The 18,111-nt window shown below is 40.2% G+C and overlaps 2 protein-coding genes across 2 annotated transcripts; one reads left to right on the forward strand and one right to left on the reverse strand.

Moving 5' to 3' along the window:
- The first annotated feature begins 816 nt into the window (after window positions 1-816).
- On the forward strand, window positions 817-5,165 carry mis18a (MIS18 kinetochore protein A). The gene is made up of 5 exons (XM_058411315.1): window positions 817-1,116; window positions 2,785-2,851; window positions 2,942-3,064; window positions 3,668-3,770; window positions 4,803-5,165. Exons 1-5 carry the CDS (start codon window positions 903-905, stop codon window positions 4,881-4,883), a joined length of 588 nt encoding a protein of 195 aa, XP_058267298.1. The 5' UTR covers window positions 817-902; the 3' UTR covers window positions 4,884-5,165.
- Window positions 5,166-8,792: 3,627 nt separating this feature from the next.
- Window positions 8,793-17,802, reverse strand: hunk (hormonally up-regulated Neu-associated kinase). Its single transcript, XM_058411279.1, has 9 exons — window positions 17,135-17,802; window positions 14,388-14,680; window positions 13,964-14,019; window positions 13,394-13,529; window positions 12,961-13,088; window positions 11,859-11,985; window positions 11,583-11,751; window positions 11,164-11,317; window positions 8,793-10,896 (listed from the first exon to the last, which is right to left on the reverse strand). The coding sequence occupies exons 1-9, from the start codon at window positions 17,366-17,368 to the stop codon at window positions 10,112-10,114; spliced, it is 2,082 nt and encodes a 693-aa protein (XP_058267262.1). The 5' UTR covers window positions 17,369-17,802; the 3' UTR covers window positions 8,793-10,111.
- Window positions 17,803-18,111: the final 309 nt, after the last annotated feature.

An 18,111-nucleotide genomic window follows, 5' to 3' on the forward strand; every position in this document is an offset into this window, starting at 1 on the left:
TCCATGATTCAGGAAGAAAAAAGTACAGATAGCTGAGAGGACACATCATATAGAAAAAACATTATGTCACAAAACGAACTTGTCTCTGCACGTGTGCATGCAATGAATGCATGTGTTTAAACCCTTTGGAGGATTTTTTGGGATAGACGAGAAGTATTGCTTTCGTCTTTTTCGTCAAGTTCAGTTTTTTAAATATTTCTCCGGCATTTAATGTTATGTTATGTTCAATGATACAGCTCTGGAAAAAAAAAATGCAAATAATCAGTTTCTTATATTTTTTTTTCTTACAGGTTCATGTATTGGTGAGATGAACAGTTTTTTGTGAACTGCTGACAATATTTCTCCTAAATTCAAAATATAACTATTGCTATTTAGAGTGTATATTTAAAGGAAATGAAAACACATCAAAATAACCCAAGCTCACGCAGTATTTGCAGAGCTTTAATAACTCAAATAAAACAAAATGCAAATAATTTGTAAATAAATTGTGTTAATGCTTTGGCTAAATAAAATTAAGAAATCAGTATTTGGTGGAATAACCCCGATTTGCATGCGTTTTGGCTCCATGCTCTCCACCAGTTTCTCACATTGCTGTTGGGGAACTTTATACCATTCTTTTTGCAAAAAAAAAAAAAAAGCAAACAGCTCAGCTTTGCTTGATGGTTTGTGACCATCCATCTTCCTCTTGAGGACATTCCAGAGGTTTTCAATAGGGTTCACATCTGGAGATTGGGCAGTGGTTTCTTATTTTTATTAGAGCTGTAAATGTCTTCCAGAGCACTAGGTGGCTCTGAGCGGTTCTGACTCATCACTGAGGCAAAGAGGAAGAAAAATCTGAATCTGCGCGCGGAGTCAATCCCTTCTGATCCGTTTAGTAAACAAAACATATTTGCACTTATAGAATGGCGAAAAGGCAAATCGACCACGCTGGCCATAAAGATGACACTTACGTGGTTTCAGAGAGTTTATCTGACAGCGGCAGCAAAGTGGAAGATGATGGAGTAGGAGAAAACGACGCGCCTGCCATTTTTCTGTGCGGGAAATGCAGACTGCCTTTCGGAGACTCGCTCTCATGGGCCGGGAGCGACGACGAGCAGAATCAGATCTTGTTAAAGCGTACGATAACGATAATCATTTACTTTTTCTTTCATTCATATAACCTCTGTCCAGAGTGGCATTAGCCGCTGCAGAGTCCGACTGTTCGTTGTTGTTGAACTAGCTCGTTTATATGAAGGTTTTATTGGAGCGCACTCACTGTGCAACATTTCTCCTGAAGTGTCTGAGTGTATTGTATTGAATCTGAGAAGGTCTAGGTGTTATGTTGCTCTTTTCTCTGTAACTTAAATTTTTACTGAGAGTATTTTCTACATATACACTGTCAGGCGGTGCAATAATACCTTTATCACTTCATAAACTGACTGTCCACATATGCATTACTGTAGAAGCTACAGTGTCACTGAGAGTAGATACACCGATCAGGGGTAACATTATGACCACCTGCCTAATATTGTGTTGGTCCCCCTTTTGCTGCCAAAACAGCCCTGACCCAGACATGGACTCCACTAGATCCCTGAAGGTGTGCTGTGGTATTTGGCACCAAGATGTTAGCAGCAGATCCTTTAAGTCCTGTAAGTTGCGAGGTGGATCAGACTTGTTTGTCCAGCACATCCCACAGATGCTCGATTGGCTTGAGATCTGGGAAATTTGGAGGCAAAGTCAACACCTCAAACTCATTGTTGTGATCATCAAACCATTCCTGAAACATTTTTACTTTGTGGCACAGCGCATTATCCTGCTGAAAGAGGCAACAGCCATCAGGGAATACCGTTTCTATGAAAGAGTGTACATGGTCTGTAACAATGCTTAGGTAGGTGGTTGGTGTCAAAGTAACATCCACATGGATGACAGGACCCAAGGCTTGCCTTCTTCCCCTAGTGCATCCTGGTGATCAGCCAGGTAAGCAATGCTCACAACCGGCCATCCACGTAATGTAAAAGAAAACATGATTCATCAGTGCGATGCACTGTGTATTCTGACACCTTTCTATCAGAACCAGCGTGAACTTTTTTAGCAATTTGAACAACAGTAGCTTGTCTGTTGGATCGGATCACACGGGCCAGCCTTCGCTCCCCACGTGCATCAATGAGCCTTGGCCGCCAGTATACCACTGTTCCTTCCTTGGACCACTTTTGATAGATACTGACCACTGCAGACCGGGAACACCCCACGAGAGCTGCAGTTTTGGAGATGGTCTGATCCAGTGGTCTAGCCATTACAATTTGGTCCTTTGTCAAACTCGCTCAAATCCTTACACTTGCCCATTTTTCCTGCTTCTAACACATCAACTGTCAGCTCAACTGACCTCTCAGCTACAGGCAAAAACAGACTGCTGTTTCTTCAGACTCACTAACAATTCATGTTCTTAGTTGTCATTGCAAGCCGTTGTTTTTTTTGCTGTGATGCCATAACATAGTGGCACCGAATATTATATTCCTTGAGCACTGAAACTTGCGGCATAGACACCAAGCACACGGGTTTCACGTCCACGTCTGTAAATAAATAGGAAGTGGTCCATTTTTCTTGGAAGGTTCTACATTTTGTGTCCACTTTTCTCCTTTTTGATAGACATTTGGGGTGCTAAAGGTGCCACCGAGGGTAATTTTGACAGCAAAAGACCATTTATCGAACCACCAAGCTAAAGAAATTTATTACCGGCAGTTTCATGATTGACACTGTTGTGTTCTGCACTGATGTATTAACCTGATACTTGTTTTCTGTGTTCAGGTGTTAATGACAACGTTGTGATTGGTAAAGAACCTTTTGTCTCTGGCACAAGTGAAGAACTAAGAGGGTAAACATGTCTGCTGAACTCGGTATTTCTAGACAGTCGAACGGTTAGTTTTTTTCATGTCCATTCATTGTCATTTTCCGTTTCTTTTAGCCTTGTTGTGAATCTCACCTGTCGGGGTTGTGGCTTCAACCTAGGACATATGTACATGTCCACTCCAAAGTCACTGGACTACAAAAGGTCCGTTTTCTGCCTCATGGTTGAAAACATTGAGAGGTAAATATATAGATTACAACTTTGTACAACAGATTTTTGCATCCAGACAAGCTGGTTTGATGATCTCCAGGGATTTTCATACACAACAATCTCTCAATGTGTAAATGAGTGGCAGTTCTGTTGGTGGAAATGCCTTGTTGAGAGAGGTCAGAGAAAATGGCCAGATTAGTTTAAGCCAGCAGGACAGATACAGTAACTTATCTAATCACTATATAAACTGTGGTGTACATCACAGAATACACAAAACATCAATCCTTTAGGTGGATGAGCTTACATGAGCAGGTGGGGTTTCGATGAGGGGAACATTGTAACATGACTGTATATCCCCTTCAAACAGCTTAATCTGTTTTAATTAAACATAAACTGTGATATTATATCAGTGAAAATATTCATTAGCTTAATAAATCATTAGCTTATAAATAACATGAAAAGGTTTGTATTTTTGTGTATGTACTTATTTATTTACTTAGTTATTTCTTAAATATCTGTGTGGTTAGGGAGTCTATGAAATTATTCATGCATACATGATTCTTTCACTGTTTACCCACCTCTGAAATATCTCTTATTTCTCTTAAGATCTAACCTGTGATTCTTTTTGTGTAGTTATGTTTTAGGCTCTCCTGACCAGCAGATGGCAGCAGTGGACAGAGAAGAAAGGCCTGTTACATTAGAGTACATGGACAATGTTGAGCAACAGATGACCAAGGTAAACCTATATAATGAACGCTTAAATATATATAGTGGGTATGAATAAAAAGGGTAATTAGACCAGCAAATGTAAACAGCAGTTACAGATATGAATTTCTAAAACATCACATGTTCTCGTTCTGAAAAGAAATCTGTCTTTCTTTTTTTATTTCGCCTTACTGAATAAAGTGTATCATTACTGCTTTTGTCATGGTGAACTCTCTGTCCTATTACATTTCCTAACATTTAGTCAGTGTGCTTATGAAGAGGAGTTTAGGCAGTGTTGAAAACTACTAGTTGCTAAATGCTATAAACCAGTAGAAATGAAAACTTGCACCAGAGCAGAAATTGAGCCTTGTCTGTGGCAGAGTTTGCAGAACATTGGGACTTGTTTCTCTTTGTTTTTCCTTTGGAAGATATTGCTCTCAGATTAAATTAAATTATTGAATAGAGAGCGGGAGCGTGAAAGAGAAGTAAACATGGGGCCGTTTCACTTTATATTAAAAGCACATTTTTACTGCATTACTGATCTGCTTAACAAAATAATTCCAGTACACTTCACACTCCGGGTAAATATTGTGTCTGAGCACAAATGTGCTGTTCGTCTGTTGTTGGGCTCAGACAGCAGATGGCGCTCTTTCTGGCCAGAGAAAAGTTCTTTGTTTGAAGCCAAACAAAGAGCTGTTAGGACCTGTTCAAGAATTTCAAGAAAGGAAGCAGGCACAGTGAGGTCACCTGATTCCCCCTAATACATTGATTCAATTAACCAAATTACAAATAACACACTTTTCTATCCCTTTTGTATCATAATATAATATAATCACGTCTCGCTTAATGACATGGACGAATTGTAAACTTGCTCAGGAATAATCGATGCAGAAAAGCCTTTAAATATTTACTTTGCATGTGTTTTAATGGGGTATAGTAAGATCTTTTATTAATATGAACAGCTTCCATTTTATTCCCCCATTATCCTAAAGTGTAGCGTGGGAAACAGCACAGCTTCAGACTGTTATTCACCGTCCTATTCTATATCTTTTTTGCCTTACAGATAAAATCTCTAGCAGTGACAGTAGGACAGCGGCTCTTGGAAATCGAGGTTGACCTCCAGTGCAAGTCTGGGACGACTTAACCAGAGCTGCACTTAGCTTGCCGTTTTTCTTCGGGTGTTTGTCTTCTGCTCCTGTTCCACAAGGCTTTGCTACAGTATAGCATGTTGTTCACGCTCAAAAAATCTGTTATTTGCTAAAAAAAAAAAAAAAAATCCCATGATAACACACCAAATTGTTATTTTGTTGTTTGTTGTTGTTTATCTCTTTCTACGTATTCTGTTTTCTGTTATTTACATGAGGTTTCAGATAAGCTTATATTTTGTAATCCTGTGTATTAAGTAAAAAAAAAAATTGTTTTTGTTTATTCACTTCCTTCTGTTTGGCAGATTTTCAGGATTAATACAGACCTCCCACTCCAGCCTCCTCCTTCCTCACATCACAGTTTTCATAATTTCACTAATCTTTAATCAAAGGTGTGGCAAAGCATTTTGTTTACAGTTCCTGTCTAATGTGCCTAGCAACACTTTATGCCAGAAAAGCAGACGGATCCTCTCGAACCCTCCCAATCTCGAGAGCTGGAGCAGCATAACAACAGCGGCACGGATGTTGAAATCAATCTGCACAGACCAACCAGTGGCCTGTATCCAAGGCCTGGCTGCCATGGAAACAGGCTACTATGCTGCATGCCTGTTACCACGGTGCTGACCGTTTCCTGGATTCAGAGCCAGCCAGCCAGCTTGCTCGCTCGCCTGTCTGTCATCCTGAGGGGTGGAGTCCCCGCTTCTCTAATCCCCAAGGGTGTTTTTTCTCTCTCCTCATCAACGGTTCCCTCTTCTCTCAAACCCCCTCCCTTCCTCAGTCTCTCTTGCGCTCTCTCTCACTCACTCCTGTTCCAAAACAGGCAAAAAGACCTGCCAGATTAGGAAAGGTAAAAAAGGAGAAAAAAATTATGCTGCAGAATGTCAATATGGTTGCACATTGCCTATTTCTCATTAGGAATCCTTCCTCCAGCAGCTACAATGTGTGTTTTTGAGACCACTGGCCAGATGTTGGGTTGCAGCCTTTTGTTCGGGAATTTTTTTCTTCCAGTCTCATTATTCTGCCCAGCACGCCACACAGTCATTTTGATTAATGTGCTTGGCCCTACGTCTGGGCTCTGTGTCCTGCTGAAGGTGAACTGCTGATGCTGGGTGCTTTTTAGTGCGATCGATGCAGACTGATCACCTCCCCGCTCACATACGTCCTCTCACTCCTTCACCTCAAGAACCAAATGCACTCAGGCATGGACATGTTGCATGGTGATAAATAATGTAGACAGGTTTGTGGAGGAAGGTAACCTCTCTTCTGAAGCAATCAGAGAGCAATGTAGCTGTTGCACAAAGGAATAGATCCTATAACTGAACTAAGCTGTCCAGTCCTTTTTGTCATGTCATGTCATGTCTAGTTGGAGGTTTTTATCTCAAGGACACTGATTTTGAATTTATTAGTGCTCTGAGCATCAGGCTTGATGAAAAATATGCTTTTTAGAGATATTGGTGCTTTGTCCTTGTTTTTATTCTGCTAATGATGTTCTGGAGACATGTAGCTTTCTAACAAAGCTACATGACTAACATAAATTCTCACCAAGTATCACATCTCCTAACGGGCATAAAAAAATAATATCAGTGGATCATATTGACAGATCAAATCCCGTCTTATACCAGTCCAGCTTTTTAGGTCAACACTGGTCAGAGACCGATCCTTGGATAATCAAGATGATTGTCTCTGATGATACATTTTATGGTCAAAGGTATGTGGACACCTGTGATTTTTGATCATCCTATTTCACATTTAAATCCCCTTTGCTGTTATAATAAACTCGATTCTTCTAGGATTTCCACTAGATTTTGGAGTGGGGATTTGTTCATCCGGCCACAAAAGGCATTAATGAGATCAGGCAGTGATGTTGGATGAGGAGGCCTGGAGTGCAGTCATCATTCGAGTTCATCCCAAAGGTATTCCGTGGGGTTGAGGACAGGGATCTGTGCAGGGCACTCGAATTCCAACTCGGAAAACCATGTCTTCATTAAACTTGCTTTGTGCACAGGGGCATTGTCACGCTGGAACAGATTTAGGTCTTTTAGTTTCACTGAAGGGAAAATCGTAATCCTAGAGCATACAAAGACATTTTATACAACTGTGTGCTTCTAACTTGCCATCTACTGTAGAAGCTTATTCCACAATCAGATTCTTTGTCCTGTTTTCAGACAAAGAAACTCTTACTTCTCTCAGCTGGAAAAAGCCCTCCGTAAACAGGATTAGTGGCAGTCGACATCTAAGCCAGAACAGATTGAGTAGGAAGAGCAGCTACTACCCAGTGAGAGGCCAATGGCCTGGTGTTGACTAATGAAGATCATAGCAATTCTGACAGCCAGGAAAAGCTTACAAACTGCTTTAACACCTAGGATGCAGAGTTTAAGCCAAGAAAGTCACAAAACCATCATCTTGCCTGTGCTTGCCAGTGTCGTTCATTCTTCCATTTTGCTGCTGCATTTTAGTCAAACACTTTTTTAAACTGATTCGTGATGTCTGTGTTTGGGGAGGCATCAAGTGTTAGTGTGTGGGTGTACAGAGACGGATTAGATTAACAGTGTTACTGCCATAGTAGTTTGTGAAATATTAGTTCCAGTTACAGATATGTGCTGGGTTTTTTTTTTTTTTTTTCTTCTTCTTCTTTATCTTTTTCAGTCCCACTCAAAGCCAGTGCAATACTAATCGGTCAATTTATAAAATTGAGGAAATATAAAATTTAAATAACAGTATTTTTTGTTAACTGACTGAGTACATTTGGAACATTTAATCTAATAGCTGATTGTAATCAAAGGCAGCCAACATGAATTAAATTTGCCTGTTTTTTTAGCTTTTAATAGGGATCACAAATGGGATCATTGAGTAAATTTGCTTTGAGTTTATTGATAGGTCAAATTTAATAGAAATGTGTGTAATGAAAGCATGACAAAAGCAATACAAGACTGATGGCATGATTTGCTGGCAGCAGAGTGAATAGATGGATCACTCAGATTCAGGGTCTCTTGACTAGGTATCTTGCACGCCTGACTCCTTAATTGTCTCCTATTGATTGTAATTATGTAAAAGGTAAAAGACATTTCAAACATGGGTAAAGTGTTATGCATGTTCAAAATAAATAACTTCAAAATAATATTTCAACCTATCTACAGGTTTAATAATTAGGAATATTGGCCTATTTGGTAACAGAATTTTTGTAGTCTTAGTATTTTTTAATTAAAGTATGAACCTATTTAACATCTTGTGCCTAAAACATCCTTTTCTATGAGTCACCTATTTCTATTGTATGTAGGTTTTATTCCTACCACATTCTCTCTTAAACTCATTCACCCCTATGAAATATTTGGAATAGTCCACAAGTCACATGTTCAGTAGGAAGTTGCATCATCCAAATTTTCCTGAAGATGAAGAACTACGAAATTTCTCATTACATCTTGAGGTCAGCCATGTTTGCCTAATTATAGATTGAAAATAAATTATTAAGTTAAAAAGATTTAGTAAATCATTAGTATGGCCTTATTTGATGAGTGCAAGAAATGAATTTATATTTTTAGTTAATCTTAAAGAAAGAAATTGCATGAAAAATAAAAGTTTTTACATTTTAAGAATCACTCATAAACCTCTGGGGACATTGTTCACTCTCTCTAGCTTAGACACTCCAGGACAGAGTGTGTGAGCACCCAGATCATTTATCAGGGGTATAGAGAGTACATACACATACTGTGTGTGCATATGTTGGGTATTTGTGGGGCTATTGCACAGCTGACAGGATTAAACGAGGTCTGTGGGGTTGTTCAGCTGTCCCTTATTTCACAGGTGTCCCATGAGAAGAGTGGACATCACGAAAATGCCAGGCTTCACGTTACAGGCAATGTATGTGAGGTAGTAAAACATGACATCATAAAACTAATAGTCTCAGTCAAATCAGTTTTATTGTGTAAGATGTGTCATAAAAGCAATGTGTGTTTAGTGCAAAAGGAAATGGAGCACAAATACTCGTTTTTAAAATATAAATATTAAAAATCTTTTTTTTTTACAGCATAAAAATCTCTTCTCACTTAAGCACAAGTTGTTAGAAAGTTTACAAAAAAGGTCCTCAGAATTCAAAGGACTTTAGACCTCAGGTTCATTGCTCACTGTAACAAAACCACGTCCAACAGCCTACAAATCATTGGAACAATGTCTTTTCGCATGCAAAGAGGAATTTCGTGTTAGAAAAGAAGTTTGTTAACAAACAGTTCATAGCCTTCTGTTCAAGTAAACACTTTGAAAGCTTTTTTACCTCAACTACAGTAATGTGCAATGAGTGTGAAGGTATCAATGTACTCACAACATGAAAGACACACCAAGTTCATATTTACATGTGGTTCTCACATCACAGGGTTAAAACTGTTCAGTGAACAGAATTAAAGCATGTAGATGGTTAACACTGGGTACAAAATAATTGCACTATTGCACTGTCTACTACATCACTCAACATGATGGGTTACAACATGATGAACCCCGACTCCCTCCCCGAAAATGCATGTATTTATTCAGAGTGATAACACACAGGTACACAATGTAACAATACTTCTGACTGGCCCCATTTTGACCAAAGGGCTTTAACACATGGTATTTAAGGCTATACAACTGTTCAGCAATCTCTTTCAAGGTAAGCAAAAAGCTAGTGGTGACACTAATTCACAGCAAGACGAAGTGGGAGATTTTCTTTTCTGTGAAGTAGACCTGAGAGTCTGTAAATTGTGAGGTGGAAATGCAGCAACAGCTTTACTCGTGCTGCTCATAAAACAATCTCAGGATGATTTGCTTCACAGATGCTCTGAAGAACATAGTGAAGTGGCAGTGATGCAGCATCTTCTACTGAAAAAATATGTGGTTTAATGAAAGTCTTTATATGATCCTCAAGTTGTGTTTTGCAGTAAAATGAAAATATTACTAGTCTGTGACCAATGTGCCACATTAGAGGTAATTAATAACACAGTGCTCGGAGTTGGGGTGTGCCCAGGCATCTATCTGTGCATATCAAGGACAGCTCACTCCGCGGAGAATTCAAGTTCTATTACCCCGCCACTTTGGAAGCCCTGGTGCTTCGAAACGGAATAAAAATCAGTGGTAGTTAATGTCAGTTTACTGCATACAGTTCCTGTTTTAAAAGTATGCGTATTTCAGTACATGAGAGTTCTTAAGATCTAGGTGTGAAACAGCAACTTCATAAGATAGTACAAATATGCCTTCGTCATCAGCACAGAGTCTTGAGTGCCCCAGAGGCACATAGTAGAGTCTGCATATGGTATGGAGTCGGCGACTCTACCTCTACGGCTGGTTCGGGCCTGAAAAGAGGTGCTGGAAATGCAAAGGGTTGAACTTTCTTTTTCAAAATCTGTCCAATGCCCATGGAGGGGAACTTGGCACGATGCTGTGGGCTGTTGGGCTCCTCAGTGCTGCTGCCACTGCTGCCGCCACTGCTGCCTCCACTGCTGCCTCCACTGCTGCCTCCACTGCTGCCTCCACTGCTGCCTCCACTGCTCGCCCCACTGCTCGCCCCACTGCTCGCCCCACTGCTCGCCCCACTGCTGCTCCCACTACTGCCCCCCTCGGGTTTGCTGTGACGGTCTGTGCTGGGGGGACTACTCTTGGGCTGGGGTTTTACAATGACCACTGGAACACTGGGGATAGTAGCCTTTTTGAGGTAGGAGCTGTCTGGTTGGTGAAAAGCAGAAACATGTCGTGGTGGCAAGAGAGCTCCATTGGTGAGCTTGTACCATGGAGATGGTGGATCATCTTTGCTAGGCTCTTTGCTCGCTGATGCCCAGGAATGTGCACCCAGAGATGAAGGTGGCCGCGCAGGCACGTCCATGGCTCTCGGGCCGTCTTTCTTGGGTGGCTTGGCATCAAGGTGCCGCCCTCCTTGAGATGTTTGTGGAAACAGCGGGTGGATTTCTAGGTATTCTAAGGAGGAGGAGGCAATGCAGCCACCCTGTCGTGAGTAAGCATCCTTCAGGCCAGTCATTGCTTTAAGAAGCCCTGAGAAATAAAGAGACACTCTTAAAACTGGCCAAGCCCATAACAATGAGTAGTACCTTTTATCCCAAGACAGAGAGTTATCCAAAATAAAATTACAAGTAGAATCAATTGCACAATAAATATCCAATTATCCAATTTTTTTAAGCCAGTTCAGTGGAAATTTTCTCCCATACATGAACCACATTCATAGTATTTCTTCACCACATGTGTCTCGGGTGTTGTGGACTGACAGCATGAGACTGACAGCCATCAGTCTGAGGCACTCACCTGTTTTCTGTTTCTTTTCTTTGGTGGGGCCTTTGCTCACAGCCAAATAGACCGGCGTCTGCTTTGGTGGAATGGTGATTTTCTCAATGTGTTTCCTCCACTGGGTCTGGAATAGCTCACTCTTTTTCTCCTTTTCCATAGTGTACTGCTTTTCCTGTGGAGAAATAAATATAGGTTACATCCCATTCAGCAGATGGACCATTCGATCCCTCACAGCTCAGCAAGTTAAAATATCTTGAATCTAGTCAAATTTATTTACTATTTCTTAATATATGATTACAATAAACCTTATCAAGATTATTATCTAAAATAATCTGATTATTATATGGACATATTTGATTATTTTAAGATTGAATAATATTTCTTGTTAAGTAAAATGGCAAATTAATGATTACTGTGCCAATAAGTATCACACTCACCCGGTACTCTTTGGAGAGTCTTTTCATTTTCTTGTTAAGGAGGAAATAGACGGCAAGAGTGTGGCAAGCTCGGTTAGTGAGCACAGCACTAAGGACTTCACTGTGCTTGTAGCCCATTCGTTCAGTCATATGCAGAAGAACTGTGTGGTTGATCTCCTCAATATGGATCCTGTGCAAGGCAGCAGCATTATATTATACATAAAGAAAACAGATTGCTTGACCCAGTTGTGTCTGATACAAAATTATAAATAAGGGTTTTTTTTTTGCTGCTTTTACCTGTTTAAGTAAGGAATTCCTGTGTGTGGATTTCCCAACTGTAGCCATGAATCACCCATAACTTGGTGGATGTTAGGTCTTTTGGCAGGATCTGGTTCCAAAAGGCTCTTCAGTAAACTAACTGCAGCTGTAGGCAAAAAAAAAACAATAAACTGTCTGAGTTTATTCAATTACATTTAGTTACATTTAGTTCTACTTCATTAAAATCGCAGACACTGACATCAGCAAATCTATAATTGACCTTCAACGAACCTCTCTAGAGAGACAAGTGAACTATAGAGAACAGTGTGTTCGAGTCTCTTTTAGTACAGCATATTAGAGGAACACAACCCCTCTCTCATAACCAGGATAAAACCATGCCACCAACTTTATGTGGTAAGATCCAATTAACCCAGTACCTCTCACCTAGTGTGTTACATAAGAAGACTGATGAGAAGACACCTACATGTGCATGATAATATCTTCGTTACATAAGGAGGATTATCTTATTTCAGTACTAAGTTGTAGAGTATAACCTCTTCCTTAAACATAGATAGGTAGATGGGTAACAGACAACTTGTGGGGGGCATTTTACTGGCATGGGCTGGGTAAACCGTTAAAGCAAATTAATTACAGTTTATTGTGATCACCTTTATGCTATAAAAAATAATGAAATCATACACTGGGGCCTTCAAATAAACTCTTAACCAAGATCCAACACCTACACCATCAAAACTACAACTGAGGGATGACTTTTAGAAGAAAACTGATCATTAAATCAATCTTCTAGTGGCTCGTTGGAAGTGCAACACTGCACTAAGATACTATATAGGTTTACACAGTATATAAATTACTATAACGTTCAATTTTTCTATAGATAAAGTTGTGTGGCTATGTCAATATATGTGACCTGTTCTGTCCACATCCTGGTCAAACTGTTTTATTGAATTTCTCAGGGCATTTTTTTACTTGCTGTACACCTCTTCTGTGGAATAATACACTGAATTTACCTCTTACACAGTTGAGAAAGTAATTCTGTCTGATATAAAAATCAATGGAGATTGTAATGATACTGTAGATGTGCTGATTTCAGTGCATCATCGAATTGCAAATTTATCTGTACCTGAGGAGATTGAAGGAGGCAGGGGGTTCATGTCTTTGTCCACCATCCTCTGGTGTAATGCTTTGAGGTTGAATGGCTCCACCGTGAAAGGAAGTGTGCCAGTGAGCATGGCGTACATGTTGACTCCACTGCATTAGAACAAAAGCACATATGTGTAGGTTATAAGGATTAGTACCATTGTAAACATGACCTCTTCGGTTCTGTTCATTTTAATACATTTTAATGAATATGAAACAAATATTCTAGTCATATTATTTGCACTGCAGCTTTATGTACACATAAACAAATTCTGAGAACAGTTGGATCTTTCCACAAGTAAAACTGTAACTGAGTTGAAGGTGTATAAAGTTCTGTTTTCTGTTAAATCAATAAATAACTTGGCTCAATGTGTGAAATACGTTGAAATCATGAGGTGCAGGTTATGTGAACTCACATCGACCAGACATCTACTTTAGGGCCGTACTTCTTCCTTGAGAGCAGCTCGGGGGCAGCGTAGGCTGGGCTGCCACACTGTGTGCTAAAAGGGTCAGAGTATCCCAGGATTCCAGCACAGTTGCTAAGTCCAAAATCTGGGTTAAAACAAAGGGCCAGAGAAGAATTTTGAATAGTCTGAACATTGCTTGAGCTTAAGTTTGGGGTACAGAAGAAAGCAATCATGACTTTGTCTTCAGCAGCTCTCTCACAGCTGAGGGGGGTTTATAGCTGTCCAACACTAAGCCTGTCTGTCACACTCAGCTGTTAACTAGCAACTCTGTATGCTGAAGCAGACTTTCACAGAGGTGAGAGGTTGTTTGGTTTTAATGAGATAATGATTGCTCCATCAGTCCTCACCACATGCCAAAGAGGACCATTTAATTGTGCTATGAGTTTAGATTAAGACTGGGTTGATGCTGCATTGTAAAAAGTCCTTTTTCTGGAACTGGGTTTTGTTAAGAATAATTCTATCGCATGCATCGAAAAACAGTATTTAACAAATGATTTAAGAGTGTCTTTACTTGCTTACCTATGAGCTTGATGTTGTCTTGTTCATCCAGCAAAAGATTTTCAATCTTCAGGTCTCTGTAGGAAGGAAGAAAAATAATGCTGTTGCTTTACAGAGCTCTCCTGATTCAGTATGACTATCTAAACTACAGATAAGCCAACAATGATAATTAGCATACAGAGCATTTATTCCATTCAGTGCTTTTCACAATACAGGCCACATAAAGGTCATTTCTGTCCCTATTGTGCTTTTCTGGTGGTCTTTTTTTTATTTTATTTTTTTACACACACAAAAACCTCCCACAAAAAATCTAAACATTTATTTTTTTCCAAAATGTGATACAGAAATAATAGAGAATTTGAGTTGAGGGTGCTCAAGCTAGGAAAGAGTAAATCATACTCATTTAAAATGTATACTTATTTAAAATCACACATTTGTGTCTCACCTGTGTACTACCCCAGCCCTGTGCAGGTGCTCCACAGCCATGACTAGCTGGCGGACATATTTCTGTGCCTCCCTCTCGTCGAGTCGCTTCTTCTCATAGATGTGGTTCATAAGGTTTCCTCCTGGGCAGAGCTCCATCACAAGATAGTAACTGTTCTCAGTCTCCAGGATGTCTAGCAGTTGTGTGATGTTGGGGTGGCGAATCATCTGTTGGATCTGACCCTCTCTGCGCAGGTTTTTGGTAACATAGGAGTCTTTCTTGGCCTTTCTTTTGTCGATCACTTTCACTGCGACCTAGAGAATAGACATACAAGACTCGGACCATTAAAACAACTGAATGTTTGAATTATAACTATTTTAGTTTATTTATTTACCAGTGTGGATAATGCAAAGAATGTATGGATATGCATGAACGTTGCATTAAATCACAAACATTGTAGGTCCTTTCATCATAATAATCGGTTGCCATGTCACCATCCTTCAAAAATTCAAGCAATGTTGTAAAATGTACGCATTCAGACAACAGTATACAATAGGTGATCAGATTCTCATTTAATATAAACTGTGGGATACCCACAGTCTGGTGATCACTGAAGCCTGTAAAGAAGGAGGAGGTAGTGGGGTAGTGGGGGAGGGTTCTGGACAAATGACTAGCGTAACAGCTACATTCCCGAGCCCTTTACACCACGTCCACCCAAAGGCTGGGACCCCAAATGGCTTGTTAATGTCACCCATTTGTCACAACAGACACTACAAACCACTAATGCTGAATAAACACCCAAGCTAGCAAAGTGCCGACAAGTGTATTTATGTATGTATAAAGGGGGGTCTGCACTATTAACACTCTTAAACTCTAGATAATAGAAGCACTTGTAATAATAGCTCAACCCTTTGGGGAGGAGGAGACTTCTAACTGAACATCCAGATTCTTCCACTGAACTGGAAACCTATTTGGACTATTAAACAACAGTATAGAATGGAAGTAAAAAACAAAACAAAACACATGGAAAGCAGTACACCTGTTTATATAAAAGCACAAATTATTTACCAATCTACTAATTTATTACATATACTATTATGTTATTATTATATATACTATAATATTACATATTAGTTGTCAATTATGATCAATTGTTTTTATATTATTTTAATAGCATTAAGTGATATCCCCCCCCCTTATCTTTGCCACATTTCCTAGGTCAAGGTTTAAAGACTCTTCAGAAAATTGAAACATTGAAAAGAGCCTGGCAATGCTGATCAAAGTGCTTGTCTCTGTATTTGCAAATGAAGAGCATTCAGAAGGTGGCCTGCCATGCCATGGCAAATCATCAGACAATAAAGGAGCCTGTGAGCAAACAGGTCATACATGACCAATTGAGCAAATAATTACACCAATTAGACTAACAGAAGGGCTAGGGAGATGTAAAGAAAGACCTTAAAAGCCTTCCCGCGGCAGATCCAAAACAGTCACCTAAATGCAAATGTAACAACACTTGCTCTTGATCCATCGCCAATGATCAGCTCAGTCTCACCAAATAGGGTTGCGGGGGTTGATGGTAAGGGGGGGGTTTGACCCCAAAGCATGAGGCTAACATGTTTATCTTCTCCACAGACAAAGGATGAAAATGGGTTGCACATGATCAAAACACACAGGGGAAGCATGTGCTGTGTTCCCATCGCCCCACCCAAGCCCACCGATGATGTCATGTGGGCAAGGGCGAATGAGGAGAAGGGAGAACAAGGCGCGCTCGCTCCTGGCTGAGATTTCTCGTGTTTGCATCATCAATGGGAAAGACATTTTTTTTTTGTCCCCACAGCAACAGTGAAAGGCGACTTTTGGAGGGCTAAACTAATCCTTAATGAAGTCTGTAGGATTTTGAGGCCACTTTCTCAAAGATTTTCTCAAATATGTCAATCAACGCACAATATAATACGAGGAATGAAACAAAGGCAAACAGTAGTAATGGTGATAACTATACATCTTCCTGCCAATCAGATGAGACTTTAGTAAAATAATAGTGTGTGTTATAACAACGTTAGTAAATACTACTGCATCTTCACATTATGCTCCTTTGCAAACAAAAAGGTTGTAAAAATATTCTTTTTTTTTTTAAATACCCATTATAAAAGCTGTTACTCCCATCCCTGGCCATGTCTGATCTAAAATCTCTATAAATTCCATTGGGAAAGTTCCCTACTACTTCCATCCACAGTGAACTTGCTGAAGCAACAAATTATGACTTGGAAGCTTTGATTGCTTTTCTGGGCTAATCTAAGATTAATTCAGACACCTAAATCTCAATAAGCCCAGCGAAGTGCCTTCATTACCTAACACTACATAGGTGTTTAAATGGAGGATCGTGTGCACCACTCCTGAGGTGGATTGGAATTCAAGTGCAAGCAGAGAGAGAAATATCTTAATTGCATGGCAAGATTAGATTTTTTTTTGCACTGGAACACTGTGGAAGCTTCCAGAAAGAGGGGCATATTGCAGTATAAGGGGATATGAATGAAAAGCTTTACTGCTCCTCACCTCCTAATAAATAATAGCATGTATTGTTAGTGATAATGTTACAGAGGGTCACGACTTAACAGTTACACACTGGAATTCAGACTTCTGGCAGCTTTATCCATAGCAATACTTCATAGATCAACTTACAATAATTACACATCACTGTGCAGCTGAGGTTACATTTTAAACACATTACAGCATGTCGTTCAACTTATTGCACTGAAATCAGTAGTCACCTTCTCTCCGGTGAGCGCGTGCAGCCCCTCGCGCACTTTGGCGAAAGAGCCCTCTCCCAGCTTTCTGCCGATGAGGTAATTTCCAACTCTTTTGGTGTGGTAAAAGTTGCGAAGGATGTCCCCTGACGGACCACTGGACAAAGATGGAGGTGGGATGTTTTCCGTGCCTATGGGAGCCGAGGTTTTCAGCTCAAAGAGTCGGTCCATATTCATGTCTGTTCCAGCTTCAGGCATCTTGGCGACTTTGCGTCAAATTCGATCTGGTTAAACGGAATGACACGTTATAGAGACGCTGCTTGCTGCAAGTGTGCTAAACTCGGTCTGAATGGGACATCTGCAATCCCGGATCCCGTGTCTAATCTAAACCCTTAACGGAAATGAACACTCACGACTTCAGAAATTCACTTCACACTGGCAACGGATACAGGATGCGACTTCCGGCCACAACACTGCGGTTTAGGAGCGTTATCCTATCTAATGTCTGCATTCCAAGTAACAGAACAGAACAGCGACCGTTACTCATTACTTGCTCTTTCAACACAGTTATCACAGACCTTACTATACCACTGTGTTTCCCTTCAGCTAAAGCTGTAACCTCATCCCGTGCCGCACTCTCAATCCACAACCCATTGAACTGTTGTGCGTCTCACGCGCTCGTTTAAGTGAGTTTCCCGGTACAGGGTGGGGGCGTTTCCTATTTGCTATAGACTGTTTTCTCAGTCGCTGGGTTGAAATCTCATCCAATCGGAAGCCGCAGCTCCATATACTTAGACTCCACCTCGTCTAGTTGTAAATAAGCCCCGCCCCTCGTCGGTGCACGCCTAGACAACAAAGAGCACGTTTCGAGGACAGTCTCTGATGCACTGTTTATCGGATTTAGGCTAGTTAACCACACAATACGGACATTTAATTCATGGTTACAAACGTATTATTATGTTATCACATCGATTAAATACATGCAAAAAATAAAATAAAAT

This window comes from Hemibagrus wyckioides, linkage group LG16 (genome assembly GCF_019097595.1).
Source record: "Hemibagrus wyckioides isolate EC202008001 linkage group LG16, SWU_Hwy_1.0, whole genome shotgun sequence".
Lineage (NCBI taxonomy): Eukaryota > Metazoa > Chordata > Actinopteri > Siluriformes > Bagridae > Hemibagrus > Hemibagrus wyckioides.